General features: G+C 39.3%; 1 protein-coding gene across 3 annotated transcripts in view; it reads right to left on the bottom strand.

The window, feature by feature from the left end:
- Positions 1 to 501: 501 nt before the first annotated feature.
- Positions 502 to 18,546, bottom strand: part of LOC124621835 (ubinuclein-1) — a 352,960-nt gene continuing 334,915 nt past the window's right edge. For 2 of the 3 annotated variants that reach the window (XM_047147276.1, XM_047147278.1), the window contains one exon: positions 503 to 1,599. In XM_047147276.1, the coding sequence (XP_047003232.1) occupies positions 1,568 to 1,599 (32 nt within the window). In that variant the 3' untranslated portion in view covers positions 503 to 1,567. Of the gene's footprint in view, positions 1,600 to 18,546 lie in introns of all 3 variants that reach the window. The other variant, XM_047147277.1, reaches the window with a different exon arrangement.

The following is an 18,546-nucleotide window of genomic DNA, read 5'->3' as shown; positions in this document are numbered from 1 at the left end:
AAGTAAATTCTCACTGAAACAATTAAATCATCATCATGTGATTTGGATGTCTTACATTTTCATTCAGAAACAAGATTAATTTTCTTTACAAGTAACAAATATAAAGCACTCCGTCTTCAGGCCACAAGTGGCCCATCAGTACCATCTGACCGCCGTGTCATCCTCAGTGGAGGATGCGGATAGGAGGGGCATGTGGTCAGCACACCGCTCTCCCAGTCGTTGTGATGGTTTTCTTTGACCGGAGCCGCTACTATTTGCTCGAGTAGCTCCTCAATTGGCATCACGAGGCTGAGTGCACCCCGAAAAATGGCAACAGTGCATGGCGGCCTCGATGGTCACTCATCCAAGTGCCAGCCATGCCCGACTGCACTTAACTTTGGTGATCTCACGGGAACCGGTGTATTCACTGCGGCATGGCCATTGCCAAGTAGCAAATATGCTTACATGAAATTGTATTAAAGCTGAACAGTATTTGACAACTGAACATGAACAAGTTTCAATCTCAAGTATATCGCTTTATTTTGGTTCTGGGTGAGGAAAGCCTGAAAACAGGGAATACATAAAAAACATATAAATCTTCACATAATTACAAAGAAAATGAGATTTTTTCCAATTACACAGGCTTATGAAAAGAGCGGAGGTTGCAAATACACAAAACTAAAATTTACAACTGTTAAATTATAAATATAATTCTTATCCGAGGATATATATCTTTATAATAATATTAATATTTAGACACAATGCTAGAGTTTTGATCACACTCATGATGACAATATTTCTGCATTATAACATTCAGGACACATATAAAATATAGTCATATACATATATACATACATATACGTTGTGTAAACACATAAATGCATACGAATCTCTATCTCAAATCATGTTTCATTTTAAAATAAATTTTAAGGACAGTATACTGAATTTTATTAACATCATTGCATGTTATAGAAAATGGTGTGCAGCTCTGAAACTATTGTGTAAAATGAAGAGGAAAATTATATATGAGCACATGTGTTTCAAAAACATCCAAAGTCAGACATGCAGATATAGATTCACTTTCTGTAATGCTGTCAACTTACACATTAATACTGATTGACAAGTTTGAAATAAATTATACGATTTAACTGGAAGAATCGAAGGAAAACAATTGCACACTTATGTAGCACTCATGTGTTCGGTATTACTTTACTTTCTGTTACAATATATCTCAAACAAAACAACAGTTTCAAATATACATGCTTCACACATTCATTCAGTAACTGCAAGCAAATTACCTATTTTCACAATACATGAGTTACAAAAAATCTGACGCACAAATAGTTCTTTTTTGGCTGTATACTTCAGTACAAACGAATAAGACATGTTTTGCTCCTACTAAAATACTATCAACTGTTCACTATTACTTTCTTGCAAATTTCCCCAACTCTCAATAACTGGCTGCTGCCATAATATGCAAGTTTATTAGTTCCCATGTATACAACAGGACTGAAACTGTCACTTGGCACTTGAGCGTCAAATATAAATGCGCACATAAAATACACAAACTGATCCACAATGGTGTAAATTACAAATATGATGGGGAATGTTGAGTTGCTCCTGTTGAAAAATGAAAATTAAATCACTTTAGAATGCTGTACTTATATCACACACACACACACACACACACACACACACACACACACACACCATGCACCTAAAAAAGTGTGTGCAAGAATAATTCCAATGTTTTTTCAATTAGTTGAAAATATAATTTGATACACTATGCTTAAATGAGAATATTATTTTCTGTAACAATGGATTAACACTAAATTATTTCCCTAAAATTAGGCAAAACATACTAAACAGTTGTTGAGAAAATGAATCAAACTGTGATTAAATTTAATTAACTTGAGGTAAGTTAACTGGTCAAATGTGGAGAAACAAGCAGGGTAGAATAGAAAAGTCTAAACCACTATGCCTTTTTATGCAGAAATGGTGTTTATATCCATTATCAATACTAGTACTAGAATAAGAAAAGCTGAAGATGCAGTGAGCAATGAGTGTAATGAATCCATACCTGAAAAGCTTGGGAGCAGTTAATCACGAATAGCTGTTGACATTACTATACTTACCAAGTACACGAGTAGTATAAGAATGTGTTTGATATAAAATTTAATGTTTTAATAACAAATATATCATTTTATATTATTAGACAGAAGTAGATTTAAAAAAATAATTTGGAAATTTATGTAGTTAAATTTTGTGGTTGAATACCATGCCTGTCACCATAGCATCAGTTAATTAACTTACAGGAGAAAAAACGTGTGTGCATCTGTTTGTGAAATGTGCAAACTCCGATTTGTGTGTTACTATATTTGAACTGTGTATAATATTTTCTTAGAAAGAGATTGGGAACCAGCCTGGCATTGTCAAATTGAGAAGGGGACCCACCTAAAAACCACGCAGGTGCTGGTGAGTGTACCCAATCAACAATCATTAATACAGCGCACAAACTAGTTCTGGGTCGCCACCTAGTCTTGTAAGAGATAGGTCACACATGAAAGTAGCCATATTAAAATTAAATTTGAGGTGGTCAGCAACTGTCTTATGGGATTTACAAAATTCCAAACTTTTCTTTCTCCTACCTCCAAAATTTTTGGGCATGAAGCATTCAAGCAGTTTAGTTTCAGTTTTACAGATCCACACATTATTATTACTTTAAAGCGAGTAGTAAATGCTCCTATCAATAATTATGTTTCTGCTGGTTGTGGAAATTTGTTTATGTAGTGAATTGTCACCTCTAATAAAAAAAATTGATGTAATTAGCTTATATCATTCTGTAGTTTATACATTATGAGTGAAAAACATTACTTACACAATATGGGAGTAAGTAATCCATTTCTGTCACACTGAATAAATAAGTTTATACTGGACTTCATTAATTTTCCCTTTTTTGGATGCATAAACATCAGTCATTGTTTGGCTTCCGATACCCCTTTCTTATGTCAAAGTTAAAAGTCTGGCATACTTAAGTATATATAATACTATCTTCTGTATGCCCTGTCTTACTGGTTTACTCCAAAGTACATGATTAAATATTCTCTTATATGTCCGTTTCTTTAGAGTTTCTTCTTTTTTTTCTGGCATGGTTTAGTTTGAGATTTTTGTTAACTTTTCTTTCTTATTAGTAAACCTCTTAACAAGAAATGTTGTAGTAGTTGATTTCTTGCTTCCTTTTCTTCACACCTGTTGATCTTCTCTAAGGTCTATATAAAATTTCCGAGGTTGAGTTTTTAAGTCGTTTATATGCCACTAAATTATTTAAAATGTGAACAGAAAAGTGGGCCCTTATTTAGACATTAAGCCAATCTCACCACACAGTGGGGTTGTCCAACTCGAACCTTTCATGCAATATCTTTGAGATAAATGTTTATCTCAATATGGTCACTCGAACGACTCATTCATTTGAAACACACAAGTTTCATGTAAATTCTGTTTTTCATTTCAATTTTATGTACACACACACACACACACACACACACACACACACACACACACACACACACGACCACTGTCTCCGGCTGCTGAGGCCAGACTGCAAGCAACTACACATTATGAGAGAAGCAGTGTGGGTAAGGATGAGGCTGGGGCAGGGAGGGGGAGGAATAGTAGGGTAGGTGTGGGGGATGGTAAGTCTTGCTTGCAAGAGCACACAGGGACGAGGTGGAGAGAAGGTAAGGCAGCTAGGTGCCGTTGGTAGGTTAAACAGAGGAGGGGGGGGGGGGAGGGGTCAGGAAGGAGAGAAGAAAAAAAGGCTGTGGGTACATTGGAGGAATAGTAGGGCGTGTAGTGCGTGAGTGGGAACAGGGAAGGGAGCAGGTGGCTGAAGAACAAAGACTAATGAAAGTTGAGGCCAGAGGGATTATGTGAACATAGGACTTATCACAGAGAGTGTTCCCACTTGCGCAATTCAGAAAAGCTAGTGTTGTCAGGAAGGATCCAGAGGGCACAGTTTATGAGCCAGTCATTGAAATGAAGAATGTTGTGTTGGCCAGCAGCTCAGCAACAGGGTGATCTAGCCATTTCCTAGCCACAATTTGTCGGTAGACATTCATGTGGACAGACAACTTGTTGGTTATCATGCCCACGTAGAATGCAGCACAGTGGTTGCAGCTTAGCTTGTAGACCACTTGACTCGTTTCACAGGTAGCCCTGCCTTTGATGATAGGATAAGTGATGCTTGTGATCAGAGTTGAATAAAGGTGGTGGGAGAATGTTTAGGTCTGGTCTTGTATCTAGTTCTGTTAAAGGGATACGAGCCATGAGGCACGGGGCTGGGAGTGATGTTACGTGGGGATGGACGAGGATATTGTGTAGATATGGTGGGCGGTCAATACCACTGTGGGAGGGGTGGGAATGATAGTGGGTAGGGCATTCCTCATTTCAGGGCATGACAAGAGGTATTTGAAATACTGGTGGATAATGTGATTCAGTTGCTCCAATCCTTGTTGATACTGACCCACAAGCAGAATGCTCCTCTGTGACTGGATGGTGGGACTTTGGGAGGTGGTGGGTGACTGGAAAGATAAGAGACATGCGAGATCCATTTCTGTACAATGTTGGGAGGGTAATTACAGTCTATAAAGGCATCAGTGAAACTCTTGATATATTTCAAGTGGGACTGCTTGTCACTATAGATATGATGGTCACGGATGGCTAGGCTGTACAGTAGGGACTTTATGGCAAGGAATGGATGGCAGCTGTCGAAGTGGAGGTATTGCTGGTGGTTTGTAGCTTTGATATGGATGTACCCCTTGAGAGAATCTCTGCTCTTGTAGACCAACATCTTCAGCCTATTACCTGCAACCTACCTTCCCATGTAAAAGATACCACTGATCTTCCACAGTTCCTGTTCCTTTACCACATGGTGCCATGCTCATCACTATTGACGCCATCTCCCTTTACACTGACATCCCTAATACTCATGGTCCTGCCCTACTGAACACTACCTTTCCTACCAGGCAGATTCCAAACCTACGATTTCCTTTGTGGTTATCATAGCCAACTATATACACAATCACAATTACTTCCCCTTTGAAGCTGTGAACTACCAACAAGTCTGGAGTATGGCAATGAGCACCTGTAGGGAGGGCACCATCGTATGCCAGTGTATTCATGGGCCATCTAAGGGAGTCCTTCCTAACCACCCAGAATCACAAATTCCTCATCTGGTTCAGATTCACTGCTAAAATCTTCGTGATCTGGATCGAGGGTGAGGACACCATATCCACATTCCTTCAAAACCTCTACACTTTCTACCCCATTCACTTCACCTGGTACTCCCAACCCAGCAAGCCACCTTCTCACAAGCTGACATCCACCTCACCTCAAAGGGGGCTACACTGGTACATCTGTCCGTATCAAACCTACTTACCAGCAGCAATACCTTCACTTCGACAGCTGCCACCCATTCCATATGAATAAGTCTCTTCCATATAGCCTAGCCACCTGTGGCCATTACACCTGTAGTGACGAGCAGTCCCTCTTTAAATATACTAAGGGCCTCACGGATGCCTTCCTCACGGATGCCTTCACAAACTGTAATTACCCTCACAATGATGAACAGAAACAAATCTCCTGTGCCTCATCTTTCGAGTCACCCACCCCTCCAAAAGTCCCACCATCCAGTCACAGAGTAGCATTCTGATTGTGACTCAGTACCAACCACGGTTAGAGCAACCGAATCACATTCTCTGCCAGGGTTTCGACTACCTCTTGTCATGCCTGAAATGAGGAATGTCCTCCCACAATGTTATTCTGCTGCCCACTGAACTTACACAATACCCTTGTCCATTCCCACACAACCCCGCCCAACCCTTTGCCTCAGGGCTCACATCCCTGTGATAGAACTAGATGCAAGACCTGTCCCATACATCCTCCCACCACCACCACCACCACCACCACCACCACCACTTACTTCAGTCCAGTCACAAGCATCACCTATCCCATCACCAAAGGCAGGGCAGCTACCTGTGAAACCAATCATGCAATCTACAAACTAAGCTGCTACTATTCTGCTGTGTTCTAGCTGAGCATGGCAACCAACAAGCTATTTGTCCACATGAATGGCTATCAACAGGCTGTGGCTAGGAAATGGCTGGACCATCCAGTTGCCGAGTATGCTGCTAGACACAATATTCTTCATTTCGATGATTGTGTGTCATCTGGAACCTTCCTACCTACACCAGCTTTTCTGAATTGTGCAATAAACCGTATGTTTCCGTATCCCTTCTACTTCTACATCTACATCCATACTCCGCAAGCCACCTGACAGTGTGTGGCGGAGGGTACCCTGAGTACCTCTATCGGGTCTCCCTTCTATTCCAGTCTCGTATTGTTCGTGGAAAGAAGGATTGTCGGTATGCTTCTGTGTGGGCTCTAATCTCTCTGATTTTATCCTCATGGTCTCTTCGTGAGATATACGTAGGAGGGAGCAATATACTGCTTGACTCTTCGGTGAAGGTATGTTCTGGAAACTTCAACAAAAGCCCGTACCGAGCTACTGAGTGTGTCTCCTGCAGAGTCTTCCACTGGAGTTTATCTATCATCTCCGTAACGCTTTCACGATTACTAAATGATCCTGTAACTAAGTGCGCTGCTCTCTATCTAAATCAACCCTATCTGGTTCGGATCCCACACTGCTGAGCAGTATTCAAGCAGTGGGCGAACAAGCATACTGTAACCTACTTCTTCCAATGAATCTCAGTCTGGCATCTGCTTTACTGATGATCAACTTTATATGATCATTCCATTTTAAAATCACTCCTAATGCGTACTCCCAGGTAATTAATGGAATTAACTGCTTCCAGTTGCTGACCTGCTATTTCGGCCTCAACCTTTGTTAGTCATTGTCCTTCAGCTACCTATCCACTTCCCTATTCACAATCTAGCACTACACACCCTTCTATTCCACCAGCGCACCCACGGACTTTTTTACTTCTCTCCTTTTGTGCAACCCCCTCCTCCCGCCCTCCTCCTAACCTACCAACAGCACGTAGCTGCCCTACACTCTGTCTACCTCATCACTGTACGCTCCCAAAAGTAGAATTTTGTTGTCCCACAGCCCTACCCTGCTATCCCTCCTCCTCCCCGTCCCAGCCTCCTCCTTACCCCCACCATCCAGACTACTTCTCTATTTTTGTGTGTGTGTGTGTGTGTGTGTGTGTGTGTGTGTGTGTGTGTGTGTGTGTGTGTGCGCGCATGCTATCTAATTCAGAAGAAGAACTTTTGGCCCAAAGATTACTCGTTTAGCAGTCTTTTTGTTGTGCCTGTCTGTGACTCAATGTTTCCACTATATGGTGAGGAGCATCTATTCTTTTCATAATTTTGTCATTATTCCATCCTGGATTTTCCATTGTTTAACCTGTTAACTGTATATATGTTTTTGGGTTATAGTCATATAATTTCATGGCCAGTCCACGATTAGCTAGTCTCGAGAGCAGCAGTTTTGTTTCAGTATAAACAGTATCACAATACCAAGTCATTAACTAGTGTGATGATGTGCTAAGTGCTCTTACAAAGAGAGGTTCCCAGAGGTGGGATCAACTTTTTGAAACTAAATATATGGTGATGAAGGTTAAGATCCTAGACATCACATCCTGCGGCCACTCACCTTGGTGAGCCCTCATTTGCGAATAATTTCCGAAAAAAATTTTGGAATTTTGTGTGATGCCCAGTAACATTAAAAAAATTGACATACATAATCTGGTTGCATGGTGCAATGGACAGAATATCCTCATGTGCAAGAGGGTGTGGGTTCTAACCTCATTGGGTGGTTATTTTTGTGTTAAAATCTATTTTGAAATGACTTTGATCATTATTTTTATTCAGTGAATTTGTTAAGATATAATTTCTTGTTTCTATTACTTTGTTAAACTGTTTTAATCACTGTATGACCACTTTTCATTTTTTCCTTATATCATTGTTTTTCCAACTGGAACTTTTGTGAATATGAATTTAACACCCCCACAAACTATGGACTTGCCATTGTTGGGGAGGCTTGTGTGTACCTGGGATACAGATAGCCGTACCGTAGGTGCAACTGCAATGGAGGAGTATCTATTGAGAGGGAAGAATGTGTGGTTTCTGAAGAGGGGCAGCAGTCTTCTCAGTAGCTGCAGGGGCAACAGTCTGGATGATTGATTAATCTGCCCTAGTAACATCAACCAAAATGCCCTAGCTGTGCTGATACTGCAAATGGCTTAAAGCAAGAGGAAACTACAGCCCATTCAGCTCTACTGCTTTGTTAAATACGATGGCATCCTCTTCTGTAAAATATTCCCGAGATAAAATAGTCCACCAATCTGATCTCTGGGCAGGCGCTATTCAGGTGGATGTCGTTATCATGAGAAACAAAACTGCCATTCCACGTATCGGAGCACGGAATGTCATCCTTAATCGAGCACATAGGTTAGAAAATTTTAAAAAGGAAATGGATAGGTTAATGTTAGATAAGTGAAATTTGGTGACTGGAGGAACAGGACTTCTAGTCAGGTGAATACAAGGTCGTAAATACAAAATCAAATAAGGGTAATGCAGGAGTAGGTTTAATAATGAGTAAAAAAATAGGAGCACGGGTCAGTTACTATGAATAGCATAGTGAACACATTATTGTAGCCAAGATAGATACGAAGCACACACCCTCCACAATAGTGCAAGTTTATACACCAACTAGCTCCACAAATGGGGAAGAGATTGAAGAAATGTATTATGAGATAAAAGAAATTATTCAGATAGTTAAGAAACATGGAAATTTAATAGTCATGAGGGGCTGGAATTTGATAGTAAGACAAAGAAGAGAAGAAAAGGTAATAGGTGAATATTGAATGGGGGAAAGGAATGAAAGAGAAAGCCGCCTGGTAGAATTTTGCACAGAGCATAATTTAATCGTAGCTAACACATGGTTTAAGACTCATGATAGAAGGTTGTGTATGTGGAAGAGACTTGAAGGCACCGGAAGATTTCAGTTTGATTATATAATGGTTTGACAGAGATTTAGGAACCAGATTTTAAAATGTAAGTCATTTCCAAGGGCAGAAGTGGACTCTGACCACAATTTATTGTTTATGAACTGCAGACTAGCACTGAAGTAATTGCAAAAAGGCAGGAATTTAAGGAGCTGGATCTGGATAAACTGAAAGAAGGTTGTAGAAGGTTTCAGAGAGAGCATTAGGAATCGATTGACAAGAATAGGGGAGAGCAATACAATAGAAGAAGAATGGGTAGCTTTGAGAGGTGAAATAGTGAAGGTAGCAGAGGATCAAGTAGGTAAAAAGATGAGGGTTAATAGAAATCCTTGGGTAACAGACGAGATATTGAATTTAATTGATGAAAGGAGAAAATATAAAAATGCAATAAATGAACTAGGCAAAATGGAATACAAATGCCTAAAAAATGAGATTGACAGTAAGCGCAACATGGCAAAACAGGGATACCTAGAGGACAAATTTCAGGATGTAGAAACATACATCACTAGGGGTTAAGATAGGTGCCACCTACAGGAAAATTAGAGAGACCTTTGGAGAAAAAAAACAACCATCTGTATGAACATCAGAAGCTCAGATCGAAAACCTGTCCTAGCAAAGAAGGGAAAGCAGAAAGGTCGAAGAAGTATAGAGAGAGTCTATACAAGGGAGATGTACTTGAGGAAAATATTATGGAAATGGAAGAGGACATAAATGAAGATGAAATGGGAGATACAATGCTGCGAGAAGAATTTGACAGAGCACTGAAAGGAAAGTGGTGCAGACAGGTGTGAAAATTAGCGAACTATCAGTTTAATAAGTCATGGCTGCAAAATACTACCACGAATACTTTACAGAAGGATGGAAAAACAGGAGAAACGGACTCAGGGAAGAATAGTTTGGATTCTGGAGAAATGTAGGAACACATGAAGCAATACTGATCCTACGACTTCTCATAGGTGGGTTTCAGGAAAGGCAAACCTATGTTTATAGTATTTGTAGACTGAGAGAAAACTTTTGACAATGTTGACTGGAATGCTCTTTTTCAAATTCTAAAGGTGTTGTTGTTGTTGTGGTCTTCAGTCCTGAGACTGGTTTGATGCAGCTCTCCATGCTACTCTATCCTGTGCAAGCTTCTTCATCTCCCAGTACCTACTGCAGCCTACATCCTTCTGAATCTGCTTAGTGTATTCATCTCTTCGTCTCCCTCTTCGATTTTTACCCTCCACGCTGCCCTCCAATGCTAAATTTGTGATTCCTTGATGCCTCAAAACATGTCCTACCAACCAATCCCTTCTTCTAGTCAAGTTGTGCCACAAACTTCTCTTCTCCCCAATCCTATTCAATACCTCCTCATTAGTTACGTGATCTACCCATCTAATCTTCAGCATTCTTCTGTAGCACCACATTTCAAAAGCTTCTATTCTCTTCTCGTCCAAACTAGTTATCGTCCATGTTTCACTTCCATACATGGCTACACTCCATACAAATACTTTCAGAAACGACTTCCTGACACTTAAATCTATACTCGATGTTAACAAATTTCTCTTCTTCAGAAACGATTTCCTTGCCATTGCCAGTCTACATTTTATATCCTCTCTACTTCGACCATCATCAGTTATTTTACTCCCTAAATAGCAAAACTCCTTTACTACTTTAAGTGTCTCATTTCCTAATCTAATTCGCTCAGCATCACCCGATTTAATTTGACTACATTCCATTATCCTCGTTTTGCTTTTGTTGATGTTCATCTTATATCCTCCTTTCAAGACACTGTCCATTCCGTTCAACAGCTCTTCCAAGTCCTTTGCTGTCTCTGACAGAATTACAATGTCATCGGCGAACCTCAAAGTTTTTACTTCTTCTCCATGAATTTTAATACCTACTCTGAATTTTTCTTTTGTTTCCTTTACTGCTTGCTCAATATACAGATTGAATAACATCGGGGAGAGGCTACAACCCTGTCTCACTCCTTTCCCAACCACTGCTTCCCTTTCATGCCCCTCGACTCTTATAACTGCCATCTGGTTTCTGTACAAATTGTAAATAGCCTTTCGCTCCCTGTATTTTACCCCTGCCACCTTCAGAATTTGAAAGAGAGTATTCCAGTTAACATTGTCAAAAGCTTTCTCTAAGTCTACAAATGCTAGAAACGTAGGTTTGCTTTTTCTTAATCTTTCATCTAAGATAAGTCGTAAGGTTAGTATTGCCTCACGTGTTCCAACATTTCTACGGAATCCAAACTGATCTTCCCCGAGGTCCGCTTCTACCAGTTTTTCCATTCGTCTGTAAAGAATTCGCGTTAGTATTTTGCAGCTGTGACTTATTAAACTGATAGTTCGGTAATTTTCACATCTGTCAACACCCACTTTCTTTGGGATTGGAATTATTATATCCTTCTTGAAGTCTGAGGGTATTTCGCCTGTCTCATACATATTGCTCACCAGATGGTAGAGTTTTGTCATGACTGGCTCTCCAAAGGCCATCAGTAGTTCTAATGGAATGTTGTCTACTCCTGGGGCCTTGTTTCGACTCAGGTCTTTCAGTGCTCTGTCAAACTCTTCACGCAGTATCTTATCTCCCATTTTGTCTTCATCTACATCCTCTTCCATTTCCATAATATTGTCCTGAAGTACATTGCCCTTGTATAAACCCTCTATACACTCCTTCCACCTTTCTGCCTTCCCTTCTTTGCTTAGAATTGGGTTGCCATCTGAGCTCTTGATATTCATACAAGTGGTTCTCTTCTCTCCAAAGGTCTCTTTAATTTTCCTGTAGGCAGTATCTATCTTACCCCTAGTGAGACAAGCCTCTACATCCTTACATTTGTCCTCTAGCCATCCCTGCTTAGCCATTTTGCACTTCCTGTCGATCTCATTTTTGAGACGTTTGTATTCCTTTTTGCTTGCTTCATTTACTGCATTTTTATATTTTCTCCTTTCATCAATTAAATTCAATATTTCTTCTGTTACCCAAGGATTTCAATTAACACTCGTCTTTTTACCTACTTGATCGTCTGCTGCCTTCACTACTTCATCCCTCAGAGCTACCCATTCTTCTTCTACTGTATTTCTTTCCCCCATTCCTGTCAATTGTTCCCTTATGCTCTCCCTGGAACTTTCTGCAACCTCTGGTTCTTTCAGTTTATCCAGGTCCCATCTCCTTAAATTCCCACTTTTTGCAGTTTCTTCAGTTTCAATCTGCAGTTCATAACCAATAGATTGTGGTCAGAATCCACATCTGCCCCTGGAAATGTCTTACAATTTAAAACCTGGTTCCTAAATCTCTGTCTTACCATTATATAATCTATCTGATACCTTTTAGTATCTCCAGGATTCTTCCAGGTATATAACCATCTTTTATGATTCTTGAACCAAGTGTTAGCTATGATTAAGTTATGCTCTGTGCAAAATTCTACAAGGCGGCTTCCTCTTTCATTTCTTCCCCCCAATCCATATTCACCTACTATGTTTCCTTCTCTCCCTTTTCCTACTGATGAATTCCAGTCACCCATGACTATTAAGTTTTCATCTCCCTTCACTACCTGAATAATTTCTTTTATCTCATCATACATTTCATTAATGTCTTCATCATCTGTAGAGCTAGTTGGCATATAAACTTGTACTACTGTAGTAGGCATGGGCTTTGTGTCTATCTTCACCACAATAATGCGTTCACTATGCTGTTTGTAGTAGCTTATCCGCACTCCTATTTTTTTATTCATTATTAAACCTACTCCTGCATTACCCCTATTTGATTTTATATTTATAACCCTGTAATCACCAGACCAAAAGTCTTGTTCCTCCTGCCACTGAACTTCACTAATTCCCACCATATCTAACTTTAACCTATCCATTTCCCTTTTTAAATTTTCTAACTCACCTGTCCGATTAAGGGATCTGACATTCCACGCTCCGATCCGTAGAATGCCAGTTTTCTTTCTCCTGATAACGACGTCCTCTTGAGTAGTCCCCGCCCGGAGATCCGAATGGGGGACTATTTTACCTCCGGAATATTTTACCCAAGAGGACGCCATCATCATTTAATCATACAGTAAAGCTGCATGTCCTCGGGAAAAAAATACGGCTGTAGTTTCCCCTTGCTTTCAGCCGTTTGCAGTACCAGCACAGCAAGGCCGTTTTGGTTAATGTTACAAGGCCAGATCAGTCAATCATCCAGACTGTTGCCCCTGCAACTACTGAAAAGGCTGCTGCCCCTCTTCAGGAACCACATGTTTGTCTGGCCTCTCAACAGATACCCCTCCGTTGTGGTTGCACCTACGGTACGGCCATCTGTATCGCTGAGGCACGCAAGCCTCCCCACCAACGGCAAGGTCCATGGTTCATGGGGGGGATTCTAAAGGTAGCAGGGGTAAAATACAGCGAGCAGAAGTCTATTTACAATTTATACAGAAACCTTGTGTCAGTTATAAGAGACACAGGACATGAAAGGGAAGCACTGGTTGAGAAGGGAGTGAGAGAGGGTTGTAACCTATCCCTGATGTTATTAAATCTGTAAACTCAGCAACAAGTAAAGGAAACGAAAGAAAAATGTTGAGTAGGAATTAAAATTACGGGAGAAGAAATAAAAACTTTATGAGGTTTATTGATGACATTGTAATTCTGACAGAGACAGCAAAAGACTTGGATGAGCAGCTGCATGGAATGGACTGTGTCTTGAAAGGAGGACATAAGATGAACATCAGCAGAAGCAAAACAAGAATAATGGAATGCAGTTGAATTAAACCAGGTGATACTGAGGGAATTAAGATTAGGAAATGACACACTTAAAGTAGTGAACGAGTTTTGGTATTTGGGTAGCAAAATAACTCATGATGGTCAAAGTAGAGAGTATATAAAATGTAGACTGGCAATGGCAAGAAAAGCGTTTCTGGAGAAGAGAAATTTGTTAACAACGCGTTTAGGTTTAAATGTCATGCTCCATAAGAATGCTGACGCTTAGATGGGTAGATCATGTAACTAATCTGGAGGTTCTGAACAGAATTGGGAGAAGAGAGATTTATGGAACCACCTGACTAGAAGAAGGGATCAGTTGATAGGACACATTCTGTGGCATCAATGGCTCACCAATTTAGTACAGGAGGGAGTCATGGAGGGTGAAAATTGTAGAGGGAGACCAAGAGATGAATGCAGTAAGCAGATTCGCAAGGCTGTAGCTGCATTAGTTACTTGGAGATGAAGAGGCTTGCACACAATAGAGTACCATGGAGAGCTGCACCAAACCAGTCTTTGGACTGAAGATCACAATAAAAAATTAATTTAATTATACCGATCTATTACAATATTCAATTATTTGAAAATTCTGATCTATCAGTTAAAAAATAAAAGACCAAATAATCTATTTATTTTGACTATGCAGTGATGTGAAAAATGTATTTCTCATTACCAGATGTGCAATTTTGTTTTCATGGTAGTTGTCATACAAACATTTAAAACAGAACCTACATGCCTACTGCACTATGCGCAAAATAATGCAGATGATGATTTCAATGAAAGAAGGATTTTAAGTATAACGAAATTCAAACAAAATGAGAAATAGATACAATGAACGCAATAATGTGTAAGAAGAAACAAGGTGATAAAACAAAAGAAATTAAATCAAATTTAATACATAAAATTAATTTATAAAACATGAACGAAGATTTCATGTGGAAAAAGAATGACAGGAAAAAAATGAGAGCAAATGAAGAAGTTGATATTATGATTAAAATTATGTGTCAAAGGAATGGGAATATAAAAATATATTTAAATCAATTAATTGAATAAAATGATGATTGCAGTCATTTTGATAAGGTTTCAAAAATAAAAATAAAATTTACTGCACCTGCCAAAATTTAGAACCACAACCTCCTGCACATGAAGCTACTATCCTGACCATTACACCATGCAACCACACTACTTGCTCCACCTTTTTAATGCTACTGAATGTCACACAAAATTCCAAATTTTTTTGTGTCAATTGTCCGCAAACGAGGGCCCACCAGAGTGAGTGGCTGGAGTGTGGGATACCTGGGATCTTAACCTGCATAACACGGTAGTTGGTTTCAAAAAGTTGATACCACCGCTATAGACTTCTCCTTGTAAGAGCACTAATGAGTACCACTGGCATATGGATCAGTTCTGCATGCAGACAGATAAGAAACTTGTTTCATGTACTTGTGCATTCTCATCGTAAGTGTTTGTCTGGAAGATACTACTGCTTACTTCCTCATGTCTCAAGCATTCTCAATACTGTTTTTGATAGTATGTTTGTATTTATTTGTAATCCCTATTTTATTTTCTATTTGTCGTTTCACATATTTGTAGTAATTTTTAATTTATTCTGAATACTCACATTTTCATGTGATTAATAATACAAAGTAAGAGATGTATCTATTAGAAACTCAAGATCCAGTATTTGTCAATTAACATTTCAGTATCAAAAAATAAATAGAGAATTCAAATAAAAGGTAAAGAAATTTGTCCAGTGAGAACTAAACAAGTAACTTCATGATGACAACTATGGATGACTCTGTTAAGTCACTTGAAATTTTTCATACTTAAAACAGCTCACACAAATTTTCAAAGTCAATTTTCTCAAGTGCCTCTGAGAAGTGAATCATACTACTTACAGAAATTTATCTCTGAGCCCTAAATTTTAAATCTTATAAATGTGAAGAAAATCTAGGAGGGTCCTCTGTAAAATATTTTCTTTTGGTTAATAATGCCAATGTGTGATCTGCTTACTATTTACAAAAATATTTTAAAATTATGATATAAATATTTTGAGAAAATAATTTGTATAAAGCAGCATCTGCACCTGTTGGTATGCATGTTTTACTTTTACATATATGCATTATGGCTGTGTATGTTCTGAAACCTGTTACACTCTTAACAGATGGAAAATAAAGGTACCTGTTTGAAAAACAGCTTTTCAGTAAATAGAAATTTCATCTTTTTTATGTTTTCCACTATTTCTTAGTTGCTTTCTACATTCTTGGAGACATCTGTCTTTGCAACTAAATGAAAGACCATTTGTATTGTGCCATACACGTTTCACTTCTTTTTACACATGAAGCATCTTCAGTGGTCTGTAATGCATGTCATTTTATGAGTAAATAGTTCACGTTAAGGTTAAGTTTTTATTTAATCTGGATATGTTCTACGTCTCAGCTTGTTATTGTTTTAGTGGCTAACATGATCACAAAGTTGTTATTTACACTGATTTGTTCATTACTATCTTGTTAACCACAAGGGAACTTCGTACATGAATGTTTTCATGTAATGTTAGGAGTTTTCTGGTGTAACTGTTCACTCCAGTTATTTTCATATCCTGCTCTGCGTTAGAAGGTTCATGCCCATGCTTTATGAGGTATTCAGTAAAGGGAGGAAAGACTATTTCCATACTTCCAGCTTCTTATATATTTTTTTTCTAGTTTTGAAATTTGTGCCTGTCATTCCTACATAACTGTTTGCAACCTTGACATCCTAACTGGTATATACTAGCTCCTTGGTATCTGTCTCGTTTTTCCATTGATATTTGTAACTGTGACTGAAGTGTGTTTCTTGTTCTGTATGTGATGGGTAATCCCTGTTCTTCAGTATATTTACTATTATCTGTGTTGATTTGTGTTTACACATTAAAGTGTACCATTTCTTTTTGTCAGTCATGTCACAAGTGCTTCTTTTCCATTTGTTCATGTCTATGTAGTGTCTCTGTTGTTTATAGCATTTTGTGGTGCTTGCTTGTGTCCTCTGCTTAGTTTCATTTTTCTTTAGTTCTGTTTTATTTCATGATTAAGTAATTTGTGTTATGTGTGTGTTATATCCGTTGTTTTCAGCTGTGAGTTGTACTGTTTCTAATCCTTTTATATATTTCACTGGTGAGTTGGATTTTATTCACGTTGCATATCTTGGAGAGCTACTAGACTGTGATTCTGTAGGTGGTTTGATGTGGTATGTATTGTCTCTGTTGTTGTTGGCTTTCTTTACACGTCAAATGTGGGCTTACTGCTGTCTCTCTTTATTGTTGTATTCAAGAAATGTATTTGTTTTTGTGCTTCTTATCCCACGGTGAACTGGATATTTTTATACATACAATTTATATCTGCATGCTCCATGTATCACACTAAGTATATCATGAACAAATCTGTACCAGTAAACAATTTTGTATTCTTTCTTTGTTATTATTATATCAAAGATTGCATTTTGTATGTAGCTGATGAATATGTTTGCCAATGATCGCGATTTTTGGGATCCCATTGGAAGGCCATCTTTTTTGTAAGTCATATTCCTTTTCAAATTGGAATTAATTCTGACCTGAGATTACTTTGAGGGTTACAGTTATTTCTCTAGTACTATCCCCAGGTAGTTTTTTGAATGTCAGTAGGTTCTCTCTGTATTTCATAGTGTAGTGTTATGATTTTGCTTGTGTGTTTTTCCACATAGTATGATGATGCAGTCAAGAAATTTATGACAGGTCTCACTGGAATGTTTCGTTTGTGAATTTTGGGTTGGCTTCTGAGTGTTGGTGCATTTGCCTGATGCATTGTTTCTGTTCGTTCATGAACTTATGTTAGATTTCCCTGAGGTTGTTTTTTCTGTGTGTCCGGAAATGCGCTGTTATATCAGATTTCAGTCTTGTGATGTCAGACAAGATGAATTCCTGGATTTTTTTTCTAAATATTGTTCTTTATTGATCAGTAGAGTGCTGTTCCTTTTATCAGCTCTAGTGACTATGAGGCTATTGGAGTGCAATTTTTCTTTTGATTTCTTGGTGGTATTGTTTTCTAATTATAAGTTTCTGTTGCACTCTTTCTTTGATGTAGTTTGTTTTGTTCTTCACATTTCCTATGTAGTAATAGCCTCTCTTTGTGCTGAAGTGGTGTTTTAGCCCTTTTTCTAACATCTGTGTTTCTTCCTGCATTAATTCTGCATCTGTCAGGTTTGTTAGTTTTGGGTGGTTTGTATGGTGGTGGTGTGTGCGTGCTTGTGTGTGTGTGTGTGTGTGTGTGTGTGTGTTTTTTGTACTTTGTTGTGTATATACACTCCCGGAAATGGAAAAAAGAACACATTGACACCGGTGTGTCAGACCCACCATACTTGCTCCGGACACTGCGAGAGGGCTGTACAAGCAATGATCACACGCACGGCACAGCGGACACACCAGGAACCGCGGTGTTGGCCGTCGAATGGCGCTAGCTGCGCAGCATTTGTGCACCGCCGCCGTCAGTGTCAGCCAGTTTGCCGTGGCATACGGAGCTCCATCGCAGTCTTTAACACTGGTAGCATGCCGCGACAGCGTGGACGTGAACCGTATGTGCAGTTGACGGACTTTGAGCGAGGGCGTATAGTGGGCATGCGGGAGGCCGGGTGGACGTACCGCCGAATTGCTCAACACGTGGGGCGTGAGGTCTCCACAGTACATCGATGTTGTCGCCAGTGGTCGGCGGAAGGTGCACGTGCCCGTCGACCTGGGACCGGACCGCAGCGACGCACGGATGCACGCCAAGACCGTAGGATCCTACGCAGTGCCGTAGGGG

The sequence above is a fragment of the Schistocerca americana genome, chromosome 7 (assembly GCF_021461395.2).
Source record: "Schistocerca americana isolate TAMUIC-IGC-003095 chromosome 7, iqSchAmer2.1, whole genome shotgun sequence".
Taxonomy (NCBI): Eukaryota; Metazoa; Arthropoda; class Insecta; order Orthoptera; family Acrididae; genus Schistocerca; species Schistocerca americana.
This window is presented reverse-complemented; position numbering and strand designations above follow the sequence as displayed.